Source organism: Girardinichthys multiradiatus, unplaced genomic scaffold (genome assembly GCF_021462225.1).
Source record: "Girardinichthys multiradiatus isolate DD_20200921_A unplaced genomic scaffold, DD_fGirMul_XY1 scaffold_30, whole genome shotgun sequence".
NCBI lineage: Eukaryota > Metazoa > Chordata > Actinopteri > Cyprinodontiformes > Goodeidae > Girardinichthys > Girardinichthys multiradiatus.
The window spans coordinates 87,329-104,220 of NW_025917683.1; the positions used below are offsets into that span (position 1 = coordinate 87,329).

General features: G+C 48.9%; 1 protein-coding gene across 2 annotated transcripts; it reads right to left on the bottom strand.

The window, feature by feature from the left end:
- Positions 1-893: 893 nt before the first annotated feature.
- LOC124865159 (NLR family CARD domain-containing protein 3-like) lies at positions 894-15,842 on the bottom strand. 2 transcript variants are annotated; one of them, XM_047360125.1, is made up of 3 exons: positions 15,735-15,842; positions 9,352-9,440; positions 894-2,674 (listed from the first exon to the last, which is right to left on the bottom strand). In XM_047360125.1, exons 1-3 carry the CDS (start codon positions 15,800-15,802, stop codon positions 894-896), a joined length of 1,938 nt encoding a protein of 645 aa, XP_047216081.1. In that variant the 5' UTR covers positions 15,803-15,842. The 2 variants fall into 2 exon arrangements, with proteins under 2 accessions (XP_047216081.1, XP_047216080.1); XM_047360124.1 differs by having other exon boundaries at positions 894-2,677.
- Between the last annotated feature and the right edge of the window lie 1,050 nt (positions 15,843-16,892).

Sequence of the window (16,892 nt, forward strand, 5' to 3'; positions counted from 1 at the left end):
AGCTTCTGCAGTTTTTGATCTTCTCCATTCCTGACTGATGCCGAGAACTTCAATGAAATCAAACATTAACCTCATGTAGGAGACAGTTCCTATGATTATAAATATCATACAGGAGTGGTGGCCTAGTGGTTAGAGAGCAGGGTGTTTGCATCCTGGAGAAGCCACAAGTTCCCCAGTTCGAAACATAGCCTCCCACTCTGGGTCCCTGAGCAAGACCCTTAACCCCTGAATGCTCCGCAGGCGCCACACAATGGCAGCCCACTGCTCCCTAAGGGATGGGTTGAATGCAGAAGACAATTATTTTGGAATGAACAATTGCAATGACAAATAAAGATTATCTTATCATCTTAATAATTTCATAAGTTCTTCTCTCTCCACAGCCAGACAGTCATGATCAACATTGGAGATCTGAAAGCTGCTGAGCAGTGACATCAGCAGAGAGTGAAGCCTTGTTCCCTCCTTTAACTCAGCCAAGGTTACTGATGACAAACCTGTGATGGTTTTGTAACATCACCTTTCTTATTCCCAATGAGATGATCCACTGTGGCTACCTCAGATGAAGAAAAACAGGATGAAGATGGTGGATTAGAAAAACATAGAAGCAGAACGAGAAGCAGGATAAAGGTGGGATAAGGAGGATAATGTGGGGGATGGATGAGGATGCAAAAGTCAGGGAAATGATGGACATCCAAACTAGGAAGATAAAGATATATGAAGAGAAAAGATGAGTAGAGATGAGGTGAGGATGAATACATGAACATCCTGCAGAAGATTGAGTGAAACAATACTTGGATTTAAAGGCCAAAAAACGTCCCGAACCAACTTGAATAATGAAGAAGAACCAGGATGACAATAGAGCTGAATCAGCATTCACACCATGAAGACATCTGGACTCACCGAGCCTTTCTGCAGTTCCTCACAGCTGGAATCAGTCTCAGTCGTCCCTCCTTTGTTGTGTTGTACTTCTTCAGGTCCAACTCATCCAGAACCTCTTCTGACATCTGCAGCATGTAGGCCAGAGCTGAGCACTGGAACACTGAGAGCTCCTTCTTTGATTTCAGGAACTGTTGGATCTCCTGAAAAACTGAGAGGTCCTTCATCTCCATCAGACAGTGGAAGATGTTGATGCTTCTCTCAGCAGAGATATAATCAGTATTCATCTCCTTCAGATTGTTGATGACTCTCTGGATGGTTTCTGGACTGTTCTCTGTCTGACCCAGCAGACCTCCTAAGCGTCTCTGGTTGGACTCCACAGAGAGTCCATGAAGGAAGCGGCCAAACAGGTCTAGGTGACCATTTTTACTGCTGAGGGATTTCTCCATAATTCTCTTCATGAAGCCTTCCAGAGATCTTTCACTGTATTTCTGTCCCAGGAAGTTCTTCATCACCTTTGTGTTCTTGTTGGTTAAACAGTGGAACATGTAGACTGCAGCCAGAAACTCCTGGATGCTCAGATGAACAAAGCAGTAGACTGGTTTCTGGAAGATCACACTCTCTCTTTTGAAGATCTCTGTACAAACTCCTGAGTACACCGAGGCCTCTGGGACACCAAGACCACACTGCTCCAGGTCTTCTTGGTAGAACATGATGTTTCCTTTCTCCAGATGTTCAAATGCCAGCCTCCCCAGCTTCAGAAGAATTTCCTTGTCAGCCTCCATCAGCTCCCGTGGACTCCTCTCATGTCCTTCATGGTACTTGTTCTTCTTCCTCCTTGTCTGGACCAGCAGGAAGTGTGAGTACATGTCAGTCATGGTCTTGGGCAGCTCTCCTCTGTGCTCTGTGGTCAACATGTTCTCCAGAACTGTAGCAGTGATCCAGCAGAAGACTGGGATTCCACACATGATGTGGAGGCTCCTGGAGGTCTTGATGTGGGAGATGATTCTGCTGGACAGCTCTTCATCACTGAACCTCCTCCTGAAGTACTCCTCCTTCTGAGCATCAGTGAAGCCTCGTACTTCTGTTACCCTGGCAACACATGAAGGAGGGATCTGATTGGCCGCTGCAGGTCTGGAAGTTATCCAGACGAGAGCCGAGGGCAGCAGGTTCCCCTTGATGAGGTTTGTCAGCAGAACGTTGACTGATGACTTCTGGGTGACATCAGAAACAAGCAGACTGTCGTTGAAGTCCAGAGAAAGTCTGCTTTCATCCAGGCCATCAAAGATGAAGAGAAGTTTACAGACATCCAGCTTCTCTGCTGGGAGCTTCTGGAGTGTTGGATGGAAAACATGGAGCAGCGTGAGAAGACTGTGCTGCTCCTCTCTGATCAAGTTCAGCTCCCTGAACGAAAGCAGAACCACCACACTGACATCTTGGTTCTCCAAGCCCTCTGCCCAATCCAGAGTGAACTTCTGCACTGAGAAGGTTTTTCCAACACCAGCGACGCCGTTGGTCAGAACCACTCTGATGGCTCCATGCTGGTCAGGTAAGGGTTTAAAGATGTCGTGGCACCTGATTGGAGAGTCATGGAGGTTCTGGTTCTTGGAAGCTGTTTCCAGCTGCTCCACCTCATGTTGGGTATTAACCTCTTCACTCTGTCCCTCTGTGATGTAGAGATCAGTGTAGATTCTGTTGAGGAGGGTTCGACTTCCTGTTTCATCACTTCCCTCAGTCACCCATTCACATCTCCTCCTCAGACTGATCTTATGTTCCTCTAGAACCTCCTGCAGACCAACATCTGCTGAAACAAAGAAGAATAGACAGAACAGAGCCATCTCTAACATTAGTAGCTGTCATCATTATAAGTTCTATTTTGTATAGGCTTCGCCCTTTAAAGCTATCGCTAGTGGGTTTATCCCTTCGCGTGCAGCGCAACACTGAAAACTTTAGTCCATGCCCACCTACTGTGTGGCCCCCACCCCGGTCCGTATAAATTATGGTGAGACCAGACATACGGTTCCGATTTTCTCTTCAGCAACAGCTTAATAGCATTGATACTACAAGAATGATGGCTAGCGTCGGCAATATCCGCCTTTGCCCGGCTTGTAATACCGGCTACATTATGGGCTACTACCTGCATGCCATCGGCGAGGGCTGCCTCGGTTCCAATCATGCGAACCTGGCCCTGACCCTGCAGTCCATCTGCCCTTCCTGCAGGCGTCTACCTGCAACGGCGGCTAGCCATTTTCTCCCCGCTAGAAGGGGAATTCCCCGTAGTGGACCAATGCTCCCTCAATGAGGCATTGGGCATCTTTGCTGCTGGGCAGGAATCGGACGATTCCTCCCCGGAGACAGCGACTGATATCTCCACTCCCTTCCTCCGGACGGAGGACGCGGAGGCAGGTGCAATATCAGTCCATATTCAGAGCCTCCCGATGTCGGCGACCACACCAGTACCGGCAATGGGCGCACTTGTTAGTGCGCTGCTGGACATCATAGCTAAAGTAGCTAATGCTAAAGGTGTCCCTGTTCCCACGCCTTTAGCCCAGCATCCGACTGATGACCTGGCGGGAAAATTTGCCCCAGGTCATCCAATTCATCGAGATCCGGTTTGGTCCTGTTCCCCTGCGGTAACTGCTTACCTGTCGGGAGCGGCGGCCGAGCCGCTTCAGCTGAAGGCACCGGTCTCCACCTTCACACCCATCACGAGGGTGGAGTCCCTGACGGATCAAGGTTTTCTTCCAGTTCCTGCGTTGGAACCCAGTCTGTCGGCAGTTTTTGGGGTTAGGTTGGCCCGGCGTGTTGGACGACGGCCTGTACCCCCCTCCCCCAGTGTTCAGATCATGGCCAGGCTGACAGATCGTTCCCACCAGTGTGCCTCCCAGGTCACTGCGGTGACAAACAACACCGCCTTCTTAGCCTACTCCATTTCCATGAAGGCTCGGGAGATGGACCTGCCACTGGAAGATGTAGAGGAATTCTGCAACTTTGCGGACACCATCCTTAACCTCTGTGCGGCATCAGCTGTGTGCTCCTCCCGCATCGCTGCCTGGCAGACCTTGCTACAGTGACAGATGTGGCTTTGGCTCTCCTCCATTCCCGATGATTTTAAAAGAGAGTTACTGGAGGGACCGATCAGTCCGGATGGGCTGTTCGGTCTTCATTTCCAGTCTGTGCTGGGGCAGATGCAGACCTCTCAAGAGGAGTTTGAACGGGTCAGGAGACAAGGGTCTCTTAGTTGCTCCAGCATCCATTCCTCCCGTGATCAGCGGCATCAGCAGAGATGCTCCACGGCCGCTGTCGTGGCTCCCCGAGTTCCTCCACCCACTGCTCCTTCAACTCAGCCACAGCCGCAGCAGCATCACAGAGGTCGGCAGTTGGCGTACGCCTGGTCCAACCCTCCGCAGGAGTCACGGCGGAGATTTCAGAAATGACTGGTGGGGGGATGTGTGTAAACCTGCTGATTGTTAAATAAAACACGGAATTTTCCCTAAGAGCAAGTTTCCGGTTTATGCCGGCTGTGCTGTCCTCACGCACATCCTCCACTCCAAATGAGACGGCCCCTTTTAAACGGCCGTTTAAGAGGACCCGCGATGTCACAGTTTCAAAGCATGACTCCACGAGAGCATCCTATGCTGCTACAGTAGAGCCGCGCTCGCTGCCTTCTCCCTCTTGTCCTCCCCAGCTGTCAGCGGGTGAGATCACAGATGATGCACAACAGCAGCTCCCTACGAAGCGGCACACCAGTGATGTCCCCGTTCAACACCAAGCTGCGAGCTTGGGTGAATATCCCCCTGGTGAGACTGGCTTACAGCCCTTTCGATCCGAGCCCCCCATGGGTTACTTGCGGTCAGAATCCGACTCGGGTAACGGTGGTAGGGGCTCTAGCCTGGCTCGTATCCATGAGCACCATGGCACCACAGATAAATGCGCGCCCGCTCTCAGAGCATCACTCAGAGTGGCGGCGCATATGTTCCCTGGACAGGTGGACAGACAGACTGATCAGCAGAGGTTACACCCCCCACCGTTCAGAGGGATTTTGGAGACAGTCCTGTCCTCCCCGGAGCAGAGCTCCACTCTTATGTCAGAACTGCAAGAACTCCTGATAAAAAACGTAATTTCCAGGGTTCCTCGCGGGGAGGAAAACTCAGGGTTTTATTCTCGATATTTTCTGGTTCCCAAGAAAACAGGAGGAATGAGACTAATTCTCGATCTGTCCCTGTTCAACAAAGGGATCGTGGATAGATGTTTCCACATGCTGACAGTCAGACAGGTGATGGAGAAAGTTTGCCAGAACGACTGGTTCACCTCCATAGATCTGAAGGATGCTTATTTTCACATCCCCATCATCCTGAAACACCGCAAATATCTGCATTTCGCTTATCAGGGGATCTCATATCAATACAACCGCCTGCTATTCGGTTACTCTCTCGCCCCACGCACGTTCTCCAAATGTGTGGAGACGGTGTTGCAGCCGCTGCGCTCGGCAGGGATGAGGATCCTCTTTTATCTGGACGACCTGCTTTTGCTGGCTCAGTCCAGAGAGGAAGTGGTGGTACAGACAAAGGCACTGGCCGCACATCTGACAGTCCTGAGGTTTTCCATAAACTGGGAAAAAAGTTCTGTTTTCCCATCCCGGATGATTGTTTGTCTGGGGGTGGAGTTAAACTCAGCCACAATGAGAGCCCAGCTCTCTTAGCCGAGAACAGACGCGCTGTCGGCGCTTCTCCTCCATGTCAAACCTCACAGCGTAGTGACAGCTCTGTCAATCATGCGATTACTGGGAATGATGTCAGCGGCTCACGCAGTTGTTCCTCTGGGTCTGCTTCATATGAGACGTCTTCAGAGATGGTTCATCCCCCTGCGCATAGATCCTGTGCGTCAGAACAGGTGGATGATCTCAGTCCCTCCTTCAGTGGGACCCGACCTGGCCCATTGGGGAAATCCCCGCATCCTGTCAGAGGGAGTTCCCCTCAGCAGACCTGCATCACACGTCTCAGTGTTCACAGACGCATCCCTGTCGGGATGGGGAGGAATGTGTCAGTCTCAGGCGGTGGGAGCACAGTGGCCAGACCACATGTCTCTCCACTTAAACGTGCTGGAGCTTCTCACCGTGTGAAAGGTGACACAGCACTTTGCTCCTCTGCTGCGGGATCAGCATGTTCTGATCCACACAGACAACAGAGTGGCAGCAGCCTACATAAATCGGCAGGGAGGTGTGTGCTCGGCTCAGCTGCTAAACATTTCCAGGCGGCTGCTGTGCTGGGCACGCATGAACCTGCTCTCCATCAGAGCAGTGTACATCCCCGGTGTCCTGAACGGAGGGGCGGACATCATGTCCAGAGGTGGTCCTCGTCCCGGGGACTGGAGTCTCAACCCCGAGCTGATTGTTCACACGGGAGAACGCACAATGCCAGTTTTGGTTTTCACTGAGCCCACGGTAGGATCCACCGTTAGGAGTGGATGCCTTTGCTCAAAGCCCGTGGCCGAAAACGCTCCTTTACGCTTTTCCTCCGGTTCTGCTGATCCCGCGGCTCCTGGATCAAGTCCGAGAGGAGGAGCTCTCAGTGATTCTCGTAGCCCCCGAGTGCAAAAGCGCACCATGGTTTCTGAGCCTCCACCAGCTGGTGTCAGGTTGCCCGTGGCAGCTGCCGTGGAGAAAGAATGAACTCCTCCAGGCGGGAGGTTAGAGTTAGGTCAGCGTCTTGGGAGCGCTTAGAGAAGCTGGGTCACCCGCACGATGTGATGCGCATGATTCAGGGCGCACGAGCTGCCTCTACCACAGCGTCATACGCATCAAAGTGGGCAGCTTTTCAGCGCTGGTGCGCAGAGAAAGACGTGGGGCCCTTTTCATGTCCATTAGGCTGCGTGCTGTCATTCCTTCAGCAGCTGATGAACAGAAATTTAGCTTTCAGCACCATTAAAACTTATGCTGCAGGTATTTCCTCCTGTCATGAGGGTTTTGGTGACAGAACGGTTTTTAACCATCCGCTGATGAAGCGTTTTCTGCGGGGTGTACGTAGACACAGACCCGTGTCACGCCCCCTAGTCCCTCAGTGGGATTTAGCGCTCGTCCTGCGCGCACTGGTTAAAGTCCCATTTGAGCCCTTAGATCAGGCTCCACTTAAATGTCTGTCTTTTAAAACAGCCCTGCTGTTAGCTCTGACATCTGCGAAGAGAATGAGCAATTTATCTGCGCTCTTTGTCGCTCCTTCATGTTTCAGAATACGAGCCGACAGCAGCTCAGCTGTGCTGCGTCCTAACCCTGCTTTTACACCTAAAAGCATCACGAGTTCGTTCAAATCGAGAGTGATAACTCTGGATGGTTTTTATCCTCCTCATAACTCCGAAGAGGAGGCCACCTCTCATCTCCTCTGTCCCGTGCGTGCGTTTTAATGTTATGTAGCGCGCACGGCTGCACTGCGCAGCTCCCAGCATCTGTTCGTGCATTACAGAGAAAACTCTGCAGGACGTCTTCTATCTGTCCAGCGCCTCTCACATTGGCTGTGTGAGGTTATTTCACAGGCTTATACTTCCTCTGGATTGGATCCTCCAGAGAATCTCAGAGCTCATTCAATCAGGGGGATTTCATCCTCCATGGCTCTGCATAGAGGAATGACAGTGGAGGACATCTGCACAGCAGGCTCATGGTCATCTCCATGCTCATTTATTCGTTTCTACCTGTGAGATGTGTCAGGTTTCTCCATGACTCATTCTGTTCTCAGGGTTCTGACAGAATGACTGTTATTTCGTTGTATTTATTATTGAGTCACCCTTCCTGCATGCAGACGCAGGGTGCCATAATATTTATTATCAGCCACGGTTTGTGACTTCTGCTATTATTGTCACTGCGGCTGTAATTTATTAAGCCTCCGTGTGAACAGAGGTTATCCTCCTCTTTTGTGTTGTATGTGGCACACGAGGTTGTTCTGCTGCATCATTACGCATGATCCAGTTGCTGATCTGTCTCCACGTTCCCTCCTGGAGATGTTTGACCTGCTCTGTTCATTGTTACACTGTTACAGTTCGTAACCTTCGTTTTCCTATTTACAGTAGCAGTTCTGTATCTCAGCCTTTCCCTGACCAGAGATATTCTTCTCTGTTCATTGTATTGCGCAGGCCACTTGGAGTCGTAATTACGCATTCAGAAGGCTGAGTTTGGTTTCACTCACGCGAGCAGATGCTTCAGGTTGTGGTCTGGATGGACCCAGTGAGGCATAGACTACATCCTGCTTCGCCTTTAACCGACTAGCGATAGCCTTAAAGGGCGAGGCCTATACGAAATAGAACGTTGGTTACGTACTGTAACCCCAGATTTTATGAGTATAGGCGCAGCCCTTTAAGCTCTGGGCCTTACTGGTCCCTGTATGGCTGAAGAAAAAAGCTTTTTTGGGAACCGTTTGTCCGGTCTCACCATAATTTATATGGACCAGGGTGGGGCCCACACAGCAGGTGGGCGTGGACTAAAGTTTTCAGTGCTGCGCTGCGCGCGAAGGGATAAACCCACTAGCGATAGCCTTAAAGGGCTGTGCCTATACTCATAGAATCTGGGGTTACAGTACGTAACCAACAATCTCTAACTTCACATTATGTGATGCTAAACAATATGATCCATCCTCAGAACCAGAACCTTGTTAAACTGTAAGACAGCATATTTCTGCCTCTGTTTGGTGGCCAGTATCTGTTCACTGTCAGTATCTGATTCATAAAGTAGATCAGATGAATAAATGCTGACAGAAACAAGTCCATTAAATGCAGCAGCTTTCAGCAACATCAACTCTTTGCATCATGTCACCATTGTCCTCATTTTACTATTTATATCTGACCTTCTGTCACAAACACAGCAGCTCCAGAAGAGGCAGAGAGGAAGAAACATGTTTTCTCCCAGCATTTTCCAGCATTAATGAAGGAAATCTAGAGGAAACGCTCTAATCTGCAGGAGAAACAGCTCGTTGTATCAGGTAGTGTTCACATTTAAAATGGCATTTCTCACTCAAAGACTGAATTTGATGCTTTGATTTGGACCTTAAGAATAAACAACAGATTTTTAGAATGATTCCATGTTGTATAAACAGATATATATATACTGTAAAATGTGATATATTGTCAGAGTGAATAAAGGTTTCTGTCTCTCAGACTTTCCTTCCTCTTTTTGTGAAAGCAGCAGAGCAGCAGGTTGATTTTTCCACCTTTTTGTTTTCATGCATCAAAATGACCACCAGCTTTAAGGAGATGTTCAGTTTTAATGCATTTAGCACAAAGGTTCTGAAAACAGAACCACTTCTAAGCAAACCCAATAGGTTGTTGGGTCGAACACAGACGTTACATTTACACCAGCTGGAAATACAGAGATTTAGTTGAAATAATTGATCACAGAAATACGTTAAAAACTGGAATTTCCAAATAACTAAAGACATGGAACTGGTTCATCAGAGAAGATAGAAGGAAGATCTGATTGGAGATGTTTAGTCTTACCTGGTGAACAGCTGCTCTGATTGGCTGTCAGCAGTCCAGCTCCTGTTCTGGGTATTTCTCCACACTGGGGGCTGCTCCTCTTCTTCCATCTGTAAAGACATGTCTTCATCACTGAAATAGTTCACTAACATCAGGGTGGGGCTGTCCTACTGAAGCTGAAGATGTTCATGAAGGTCCACCACAAACAAAGGACCAGAAGCAGGGTCATAACAGAACCTCAGAAAATTCTGGTTTGAATTATTTCATTGTATTATATTTGCTATCATGACTGATCTTCTTTTGTTGTATTTGTTCATTTGAAACATCTTCAGGAACAATAATCATTATTCTGTCAGAGTAGAAAACTGCTTCCAACAGAGGCTTAAAGAGACCAAAAACTGACTCAAATCTAGATTCCAGAGTAGAAAGTTGGATCCTTCTTTAATGGTTTAACACCAGTAAACAAGACTCAGCCTCAGTTTGCATTAATCTCAGCACTTTATAAAGAGCTGTTTACTGTGACAGAACATTATTTGGACCTGTTAGAAGTTCTAACAACAAGTTCATTAAAGTTCTGGTCTTTTATTTGTCGTATAAAGTTCGATCAACTGAATCTGACGTCATGATGATGCTTTGGACTTTGGCTTTGTGTCACTCTGTAGTTTTATTGTTCTGATATATTGTTTGCAGTTGTAGTCTTTAGTTACAGTCCATCTTTACTGACTCCAGTTCCTGTTTTATTCAGGTGTTCTGGTTCCTTTTATGCACTTTGTTCGGATTTATACCTTGTTCTGTTCATCTCGCCGGTTTCTGGGTTTCTTTATCAACAAAGAAATTTAAAATCAGGTTCTATTCAGCCCGTTTTTACTCGTACTCGTTGTCTTCCGCTTTATCCGGGACCCGGTCACAGCAGACTCAGCAGAGACGCCCAGACATCCCTCTCCCCAGATACCTCCACCAGCTACTCCGGGGGGAGCCCAAGGCGTTCCCAGGCCAGCTGAGAGACATAGTCCCTCCAGCGTGTCCTGGGCCTCCTCCCGGTGGGACGTGCCTGGAACACCTCCCAAGGAAGGCGTCCACCACCTCAGCTGGCTCCTCTCAATGTGGAGGAGCAGCGGCTCTACTTTGAGCCCCTCCCAGATGGCCGAGCTCCTCACCCTATCTCTAAGGGAGTGCCCGGCCACCCTACGGACGAAGCTCATTTCAGCCGCTTGTATCCGGGATCTCGTTCGTTCGGTCATGACCCAAAGTTCATGGCCATAGGTGAGGGTAGGAACGTAGACCGACCAGTAAATCATCACAACAACGGACCGGCACAGCGCCCCCATTACTGCGGCAGTCGCACCAATCCGTCTGTCCATTTCCCGCTCCATTCTTCCCTCACTCGTGAACAATACCCCGAGATACTTGAACTCCTCCACTTGAGGCAGGAACTCCCCTCCCACCTGAAGAGGACAAGCCACCCTTTTCCAGTCGAGAACCATGGCCTCGGACTTGGAGGAGCTGATCCTCATCCCAGCTGCTTCACACTCGGCTGCGAACTGCCCCAGCGCATGCTGTAGGTCTTGGCTAGAAGGGGCCAGCAGGACCACGTCATCTGCAAAAAGAAGAGACGAAAACCTGTGGTCCCCAAACCAGACCCCCTCTGTCCCTTGGCTGCGCCTAGAAATCCTGTCCATAAAAGCTTTGAACAGGACCGGTGAAAAAGGGCAGCCTTGCCGGAGTCCAACATGCACCAGGAACAGGTCTGACTTAGTGCCGGCAATGCAAACCAAACTCCTGCTCCTCTTGTACAGAGACCGGATGGCCCCTAATAAAGGGCCCCCGATTCCATACTCCTGGAGCACCCCCCACAGGGCATCACGAGGGACACAGTCGAATGCTTTCTCCGGGTCCACAAAACACATGTGAACCGGTTGGGCAAACTCCCATGAACCCTCGAGTACCTTTTAGAGGGTTTAGAGCTGGTCCAGTGTTCCACGGCCGGGACGAAAACCACACTGCTCCTCCTGAAGCCGGGGTTCGACTATCGGCCAGACTCTCCACTCCAATACCCTGGCGTAGGCCTTACCAGGGAGGCTGAGGAGTGTGATCCCCCTGTAGTTGGAACACACCCTCCGGTCACCCTTCTAATGAAGGGGGACCACCACCCCAGTCTGCCAGTCCCGACCGCCACGTATTGTTGAAGAGGCGTGTCAACCATGACAGCCCCACAACATCCAGAGAGTTCAAGTACTCAGGGCGGATCTCCTCCACCCCCAAAGCACTGCCACCGCTGAGCTTTTTAACCACCTCGGTGACTTCATCCTGGGTGATGAAAGAGTCCAACCCCGAGTCCCCAGCTTCTGTTTCCACCAGGGAATGCGTGATGGCAGGATTGAGGAGATCCTCAAAGTATTCCTTCCACCGCTCGATAATGTCCCCAGTCGAGGTCAGCAGCCTCCCACCCCCACTGTAAACAGTGTTGGCGAAGCACTGCTTCCCCCTCCTGAGGCACCGGACGGATTGCCAGAATCGCTTCGAGGCCAACCGGTAGTCCTTCTCCATGGCCTCATCGAACTCCTCCCAGGCCCGAGTTTCTGCCTCTGCCACAGCCCGGGCCGCAGCACGCTTGGCCTAACGGTACCAGTCAGCCACCTCAGGAGTCCCACAAGCCAACCACAGCCGATAGGACTCCTTCATCAGCTTGACAGCGTCCCTTACTGCCGGTGTCCACCACCGGGTTCAGGGATTGCCGCCGCGACAGGCACCGCAGACCTTACGGCCGCAGCTACGGGCAGCAGCATCGACAATAGATGCGGAGAACATGGTCCACTCGGACTCTATGTCTCCAACATCCCCCGGAATCTGGTCAAAGCTCTCCCGGAGGTGGGAGTTGAATACATCCCTGGCCAAGGGCTCCGCCAGACGTTCCCAGCAGCCCCTTACTATGCACTTGGGCCTGCCAAGTCTGTCCGTCTTTCTCCTCCTCCAGCGGACCCAACTCACCACCAGGTGGTGATCAGTGGACAGCTCAGCCCCTCTCTTCACCCGAGTGTCCAAAACAGGCGGCCGAAGGTCTGATAATACGACAACAAAGTCAATCATTGACCTCCTGCCTAGGGTGTCCTGGTGCCAAGTGCACTGATGGACACCCTTATGTTTGAACATGGTGTTCATTATGGACAATCCGTGACTAGCAAAGAAGTTCAATAACAAAACACCACTCAGATTCAGATCAGGGAGGCCATTCCTCCCGATCACGCCTCTCCAGATGTCACTGTCGTTTCCCACGTGGACGTTGAAGTCCCCCAGCAGAATAATGGAGTCCCCGGGAGGGGCACTATCCAGCACCCCGGACAGGGACGCCAAGAAGGCCGGGTACTCCGCACTACCGCTTTGCCCGTAGGCCAAAATGACAGTCAGAGACCTGTCCCCAACCTGAAGGCACAGGGATGCGACCCTCTCATCCGCTTGGGTAAACCCCAACACGAGACAGCTGAGCTGGGGGGCAACAAGCAAACCCACCCCAGCCCGCCACCTCCCGCACAAGCTCAGGCTCCTTCCCCCCCAGCAAAGTGACATTCCACATCCCTAGAGCCAGCCTAAGCATCCGGGGATCGGGCCGCCGAGGTCTCCATCTTCGTCCACCGCCCAATTCTCTTTGCACCGTCCCTCACGGTTCCCCCTGCAGGAGGTGGGCCCACTGGGGGATGGCTTCGCCTCTCTCATTCGGACTTGGCCCGGCCGGGTCCCGCGAGGAGCAACCCAGCCACCAGGCACTCTCCGATGAGTCCCAACCCCAGGCCTGGCTCCAGGGTGACATCACGTACCGGGTGACATCACGTGCCTCGGTTTACTAGTCATCATGAGGGGTTATTGAACCGCTCTTTGTCTGACCCGTCATCTAGAGCCAGTTTGCCAAGGGAGACCCTACCAGGGGCATTTAAGCCACAAACAACATAGCCTCTAGCATCATTCGAGCACTCAAACCCCTCCACCACGTTATGGTAGTGGTTCAAGGAGGGGTCAGCCTGTTTGGTTGGTCTAAATAGAAGCTAAAAATGTTGATGAAAGTTGGCTTTTCTCCATTTTATCTGAATGGGTCAAGATGTTAAAAGTCAAATAATTTAGATAATTTAAATAACTGCTCTCTTCAGTTTAATATTATTGTGCAAAAAAGTTTTAAAGGACCTTTGCATTTTTGCATCTGAAAATATCTGGATTTACTGATGAATTTACAGAACAGATTTGAGTTTAGAACCGGTACCAAGGACAGCAATGGTTACCAAACTGTCTAAATCATCATTCTATAAATAAAATGTTATTCAAGTGTTAGACTGGAATTAACTGTTTGTTAGTAAAATATTTATTTGAAGATGTTTTTGGCACTAATAGCCGATATTTAACAGGTATGATGGTGGAGAGAGCTGGAGAAGATATGCAGTAAATGGACAGAGACCCGGAATCAAACCCAGGACAATCGGATCAAGGACCAGGGCCTCGGCCCATGGTGCATCTACTCTACCAACTGAGCCACCAGCCCCCCAATAAAACATGAACTGCAAAGATTTTAGGGCTCCATGATGATTGGAAAACATGAGATATGTGATAATGTTGCCATGACGACTTGCAGTAAATAAATAAACATCTAAACAGTATTAATGTCTTTCTGAACTGGGTTCATAGCAAACATGGACTTCAGATAATGAGTCTTTCCAGCTACTGGAACAAAAGTTAATTCATTATTTTCATCTCAACAAGGTTTTATTTAAAAAGTTTCTGTTTGGCAAAGAAACAACTTAGTTGTAGTTTCTTAATGACTCAACCACCTTACCACCACTTTACCTTCTAACACATTTTTGTCATATCCACAGTGTCAGTGTGCAGTTTGTGTGTGTGTGTTTACTGGTGTTTTCCCTCTGCCAAAGGGTGTCACTAGCAGGTGTTGTCTCACAGGTGTGGTGGATCAGAGTCAAATCACCAGGGCTACTTAAGGAGCTGGAACCTGGAGGGAGGCATCAGCTAATAGCTTCATCAGCGTGGTAAGCTGACCGTGGTATGCAACTCTCTGCCAGCCTGTTAAATCCTGCTCTCATTGCTTTTCTCCCCCGTTTCTTCAGACTACACTCCTGGATACCCCTGGCTCTTGTTCCTTGTCCTGTTCAAGTCGGACTCTGAAACAAGACGCAGCCGATTCCGTCCTAAGTCTCCCTATCGTTCCTGTCTCCAGCCCAACCGCTCTGAGTACACATTTTTGCTCTCCTGTTCACCTGCTTGTCCACCCTCCAGCATCTCACGCTCAAACAAAGACGCCCCGACTCTAAAAGCACTAAGAAGGAACAAGAGATCAACAGTGTCTCGCCTCCACGCTCGCTGCTGGTCTCTGTCACTGTGGAAAGACTTACCTCTCCCAAGCAAACTCACCACCCCTCCAACAGTAAGTTCGACTCAATCCTTTCGCTGAAATCGATCTCCATTCTCCTGGAACCTCAATAACCCAACTCTTCTCCTCCTCATTGAACATCCAGATTCCAAGGCGGATCCAGCCCGGGCTAATACCCTGCCAGCTTACTTTATCAGAAAAATAAACTTTTTTCCTGTCTACGTAGTTGTGTCACTCTCAGAGTTAAAAAAAATAAAGAAACCCTCACTACGACAATTTTTATTCTGCATTAAACAAAAGACACTTGATATACTACAGGTACAGAGAGCCTGAATGTATTTTACTTTAATAATTAACATTTATTGCAGTCCAAGCAGCTCCTCATGACAACCAGGTTGAATCCACTGATATTACATTAACAATAAATATTGTGATTATTGTGCAGCTCTAATAAATTTAAATCAGCCGTTTGTTTCTAAGTTTATTGGTAAATCAATGCAGTTTTCTTTCTTAGTTATTCATGGTGGATGATTAATGTCGATGAAAGTTGAAGTTTATTTAGTGAATTCAGCCTCTCTGACATTATGATGTTTTCTGGAATTTAATATCTGACCCTTTTGGAGATTGTAGGACTTGAGTTTTGTCTCCAATCTGACCTTTGACCTTCTATCTGCAGCTGGTTGATGTCTGTGAAATGAGCGCTGTGATTGGTTGAATGTGATGGAGGGAGCAGGAAGTGCTCATGCTTCTAGAAATGTCCCAACATAACAGTTTGTTGTTGTTCCCACTCCCACAGACACCAGACCTCTGTGGAACCTGGAACCTGCTACAGCTTCATAAAGACACAAAGGAAACTATTTAGTTTTTCCTCCACAGTTTGTTCTGTTCTCTCAAAGCCCAATTTAGGTCAGAACCAAAGAACTAAAGTTATTTAAATCATGTTTTTGTCTCCCTGCATCAGTTTTAACCAGAAATCAAAGTTTAAACCCTGGTTGGTCTCTGCAGAGTCACATCCATCAGTTAGAAACTGGATTCTTACTCTGGGTCTGAAGGTCCAGGTTCCTCACTGAAGTCTGGAGGTTTATGTTTAGACCAGTCACTCTTCATAGACGGACAGCTGGATCCTGGAGGTTCTGCTTTCTGTCTGTGGTTCTGATCTCTGAAACACAAACATGTTGTTATTCAGATCACATTAATCAGTGAGAAACTGTGATAAAAACCACAGAAGAAGATCTGAACACAGAGAAGCAGAAGGTTTAAAGTTCCAGAGTGAAACATTCAAACTGATCTGTTGGATCAAACTGAACATTATCTTAAAGACTGGGTTCTACTGGATTCTACTGGTGTGGATCACATGACCCAAACCAACACCTGCAGGACAACAGGGTCATGTCAGTTTTATGTAGCTGATTAGATCCTATTTATATGAATTATTATTATTATTATTATTATTATTATTATTATTATTATTATATGTTGAACATCAACCAGTTAATATTCTATATATTATATCTGTGTGGAGTCACATGAATCAGTTAGAAACTGGGTTCTTACTCTGGGTCTGAAGGTCCAGGTTCTTTACTGAATTCTGGAAGTCTACTTTTGGACCGGTCACTCCTCATAGGCACACAGCTGGATTCTGGAGGTTCTGGTCTGTCCTTCTTTAGATCCCAGTCGTCCATTTTCTGGGCTTCAGTCAGTCTGAGAGAGAAACCAGAACCAGTCAGTTCCCAGTGAGTCAGGTCCAGTAACTGTCCTGTAAAGCAGAAAGCTGATTCCCATCATGTGTGTAGAGGATCAGAGGAACCTGATCTCAGCAGGTAACATCTGGGGTTGAATTGTCTCCATCATTACTTCATGCACTTTCTGATGTCTGCTGGGTGATCCCCCCAGAACCATCTGGGTTCCTCCTGCTGGGGAACCTTCAGTTAAAGCAGCGGTTCTGAAACCTTTCAGGTCCAGACCTGCTTTAGAGGAAGATGGTCTGCCAGGCCCCCTGCTGAGAGTCAGAACCTCTCAGAGACACGATCATCAAGAGGAATCAGTGAAATCTCTTCACTTTTTAACACTTTAACATCAGTCTGAACATCAGCATCACCTGAGGCTCCGCCCCTTCTTACAGGACAGGTGAGTCTACCTGAGGTACAGAATGTCCTTCCTGCTCATCTTTGCATTTGCAGGAAACTGAGCTCTAAAT

Bases quoted from the DNA above. Each gene is read 5' to 3' on its own strand.
- LOC124865159 (XM_047360124.1), bottom strand. From the start codon at position 15,802: ATGAAGAGTGACTGGTCTAAACATAAACCTCCAGACTTCAGTGAGGAA. The intron at 9,441-15,734 runs GTAAGAATCCAG...ATGTCTTTACAG, and splicing joins CCTGGACCTTCAGACCCAGA to ATGGAAGAAGAGGAGCAGCC. The intron at 2,678-9,351 runs GTAAGACTAAAC...TCTTTGTTTCAG, and splicing joins TCAGAGCAGCTGTTCACCAG to CAGATGTTGGTCTGCAGGAG.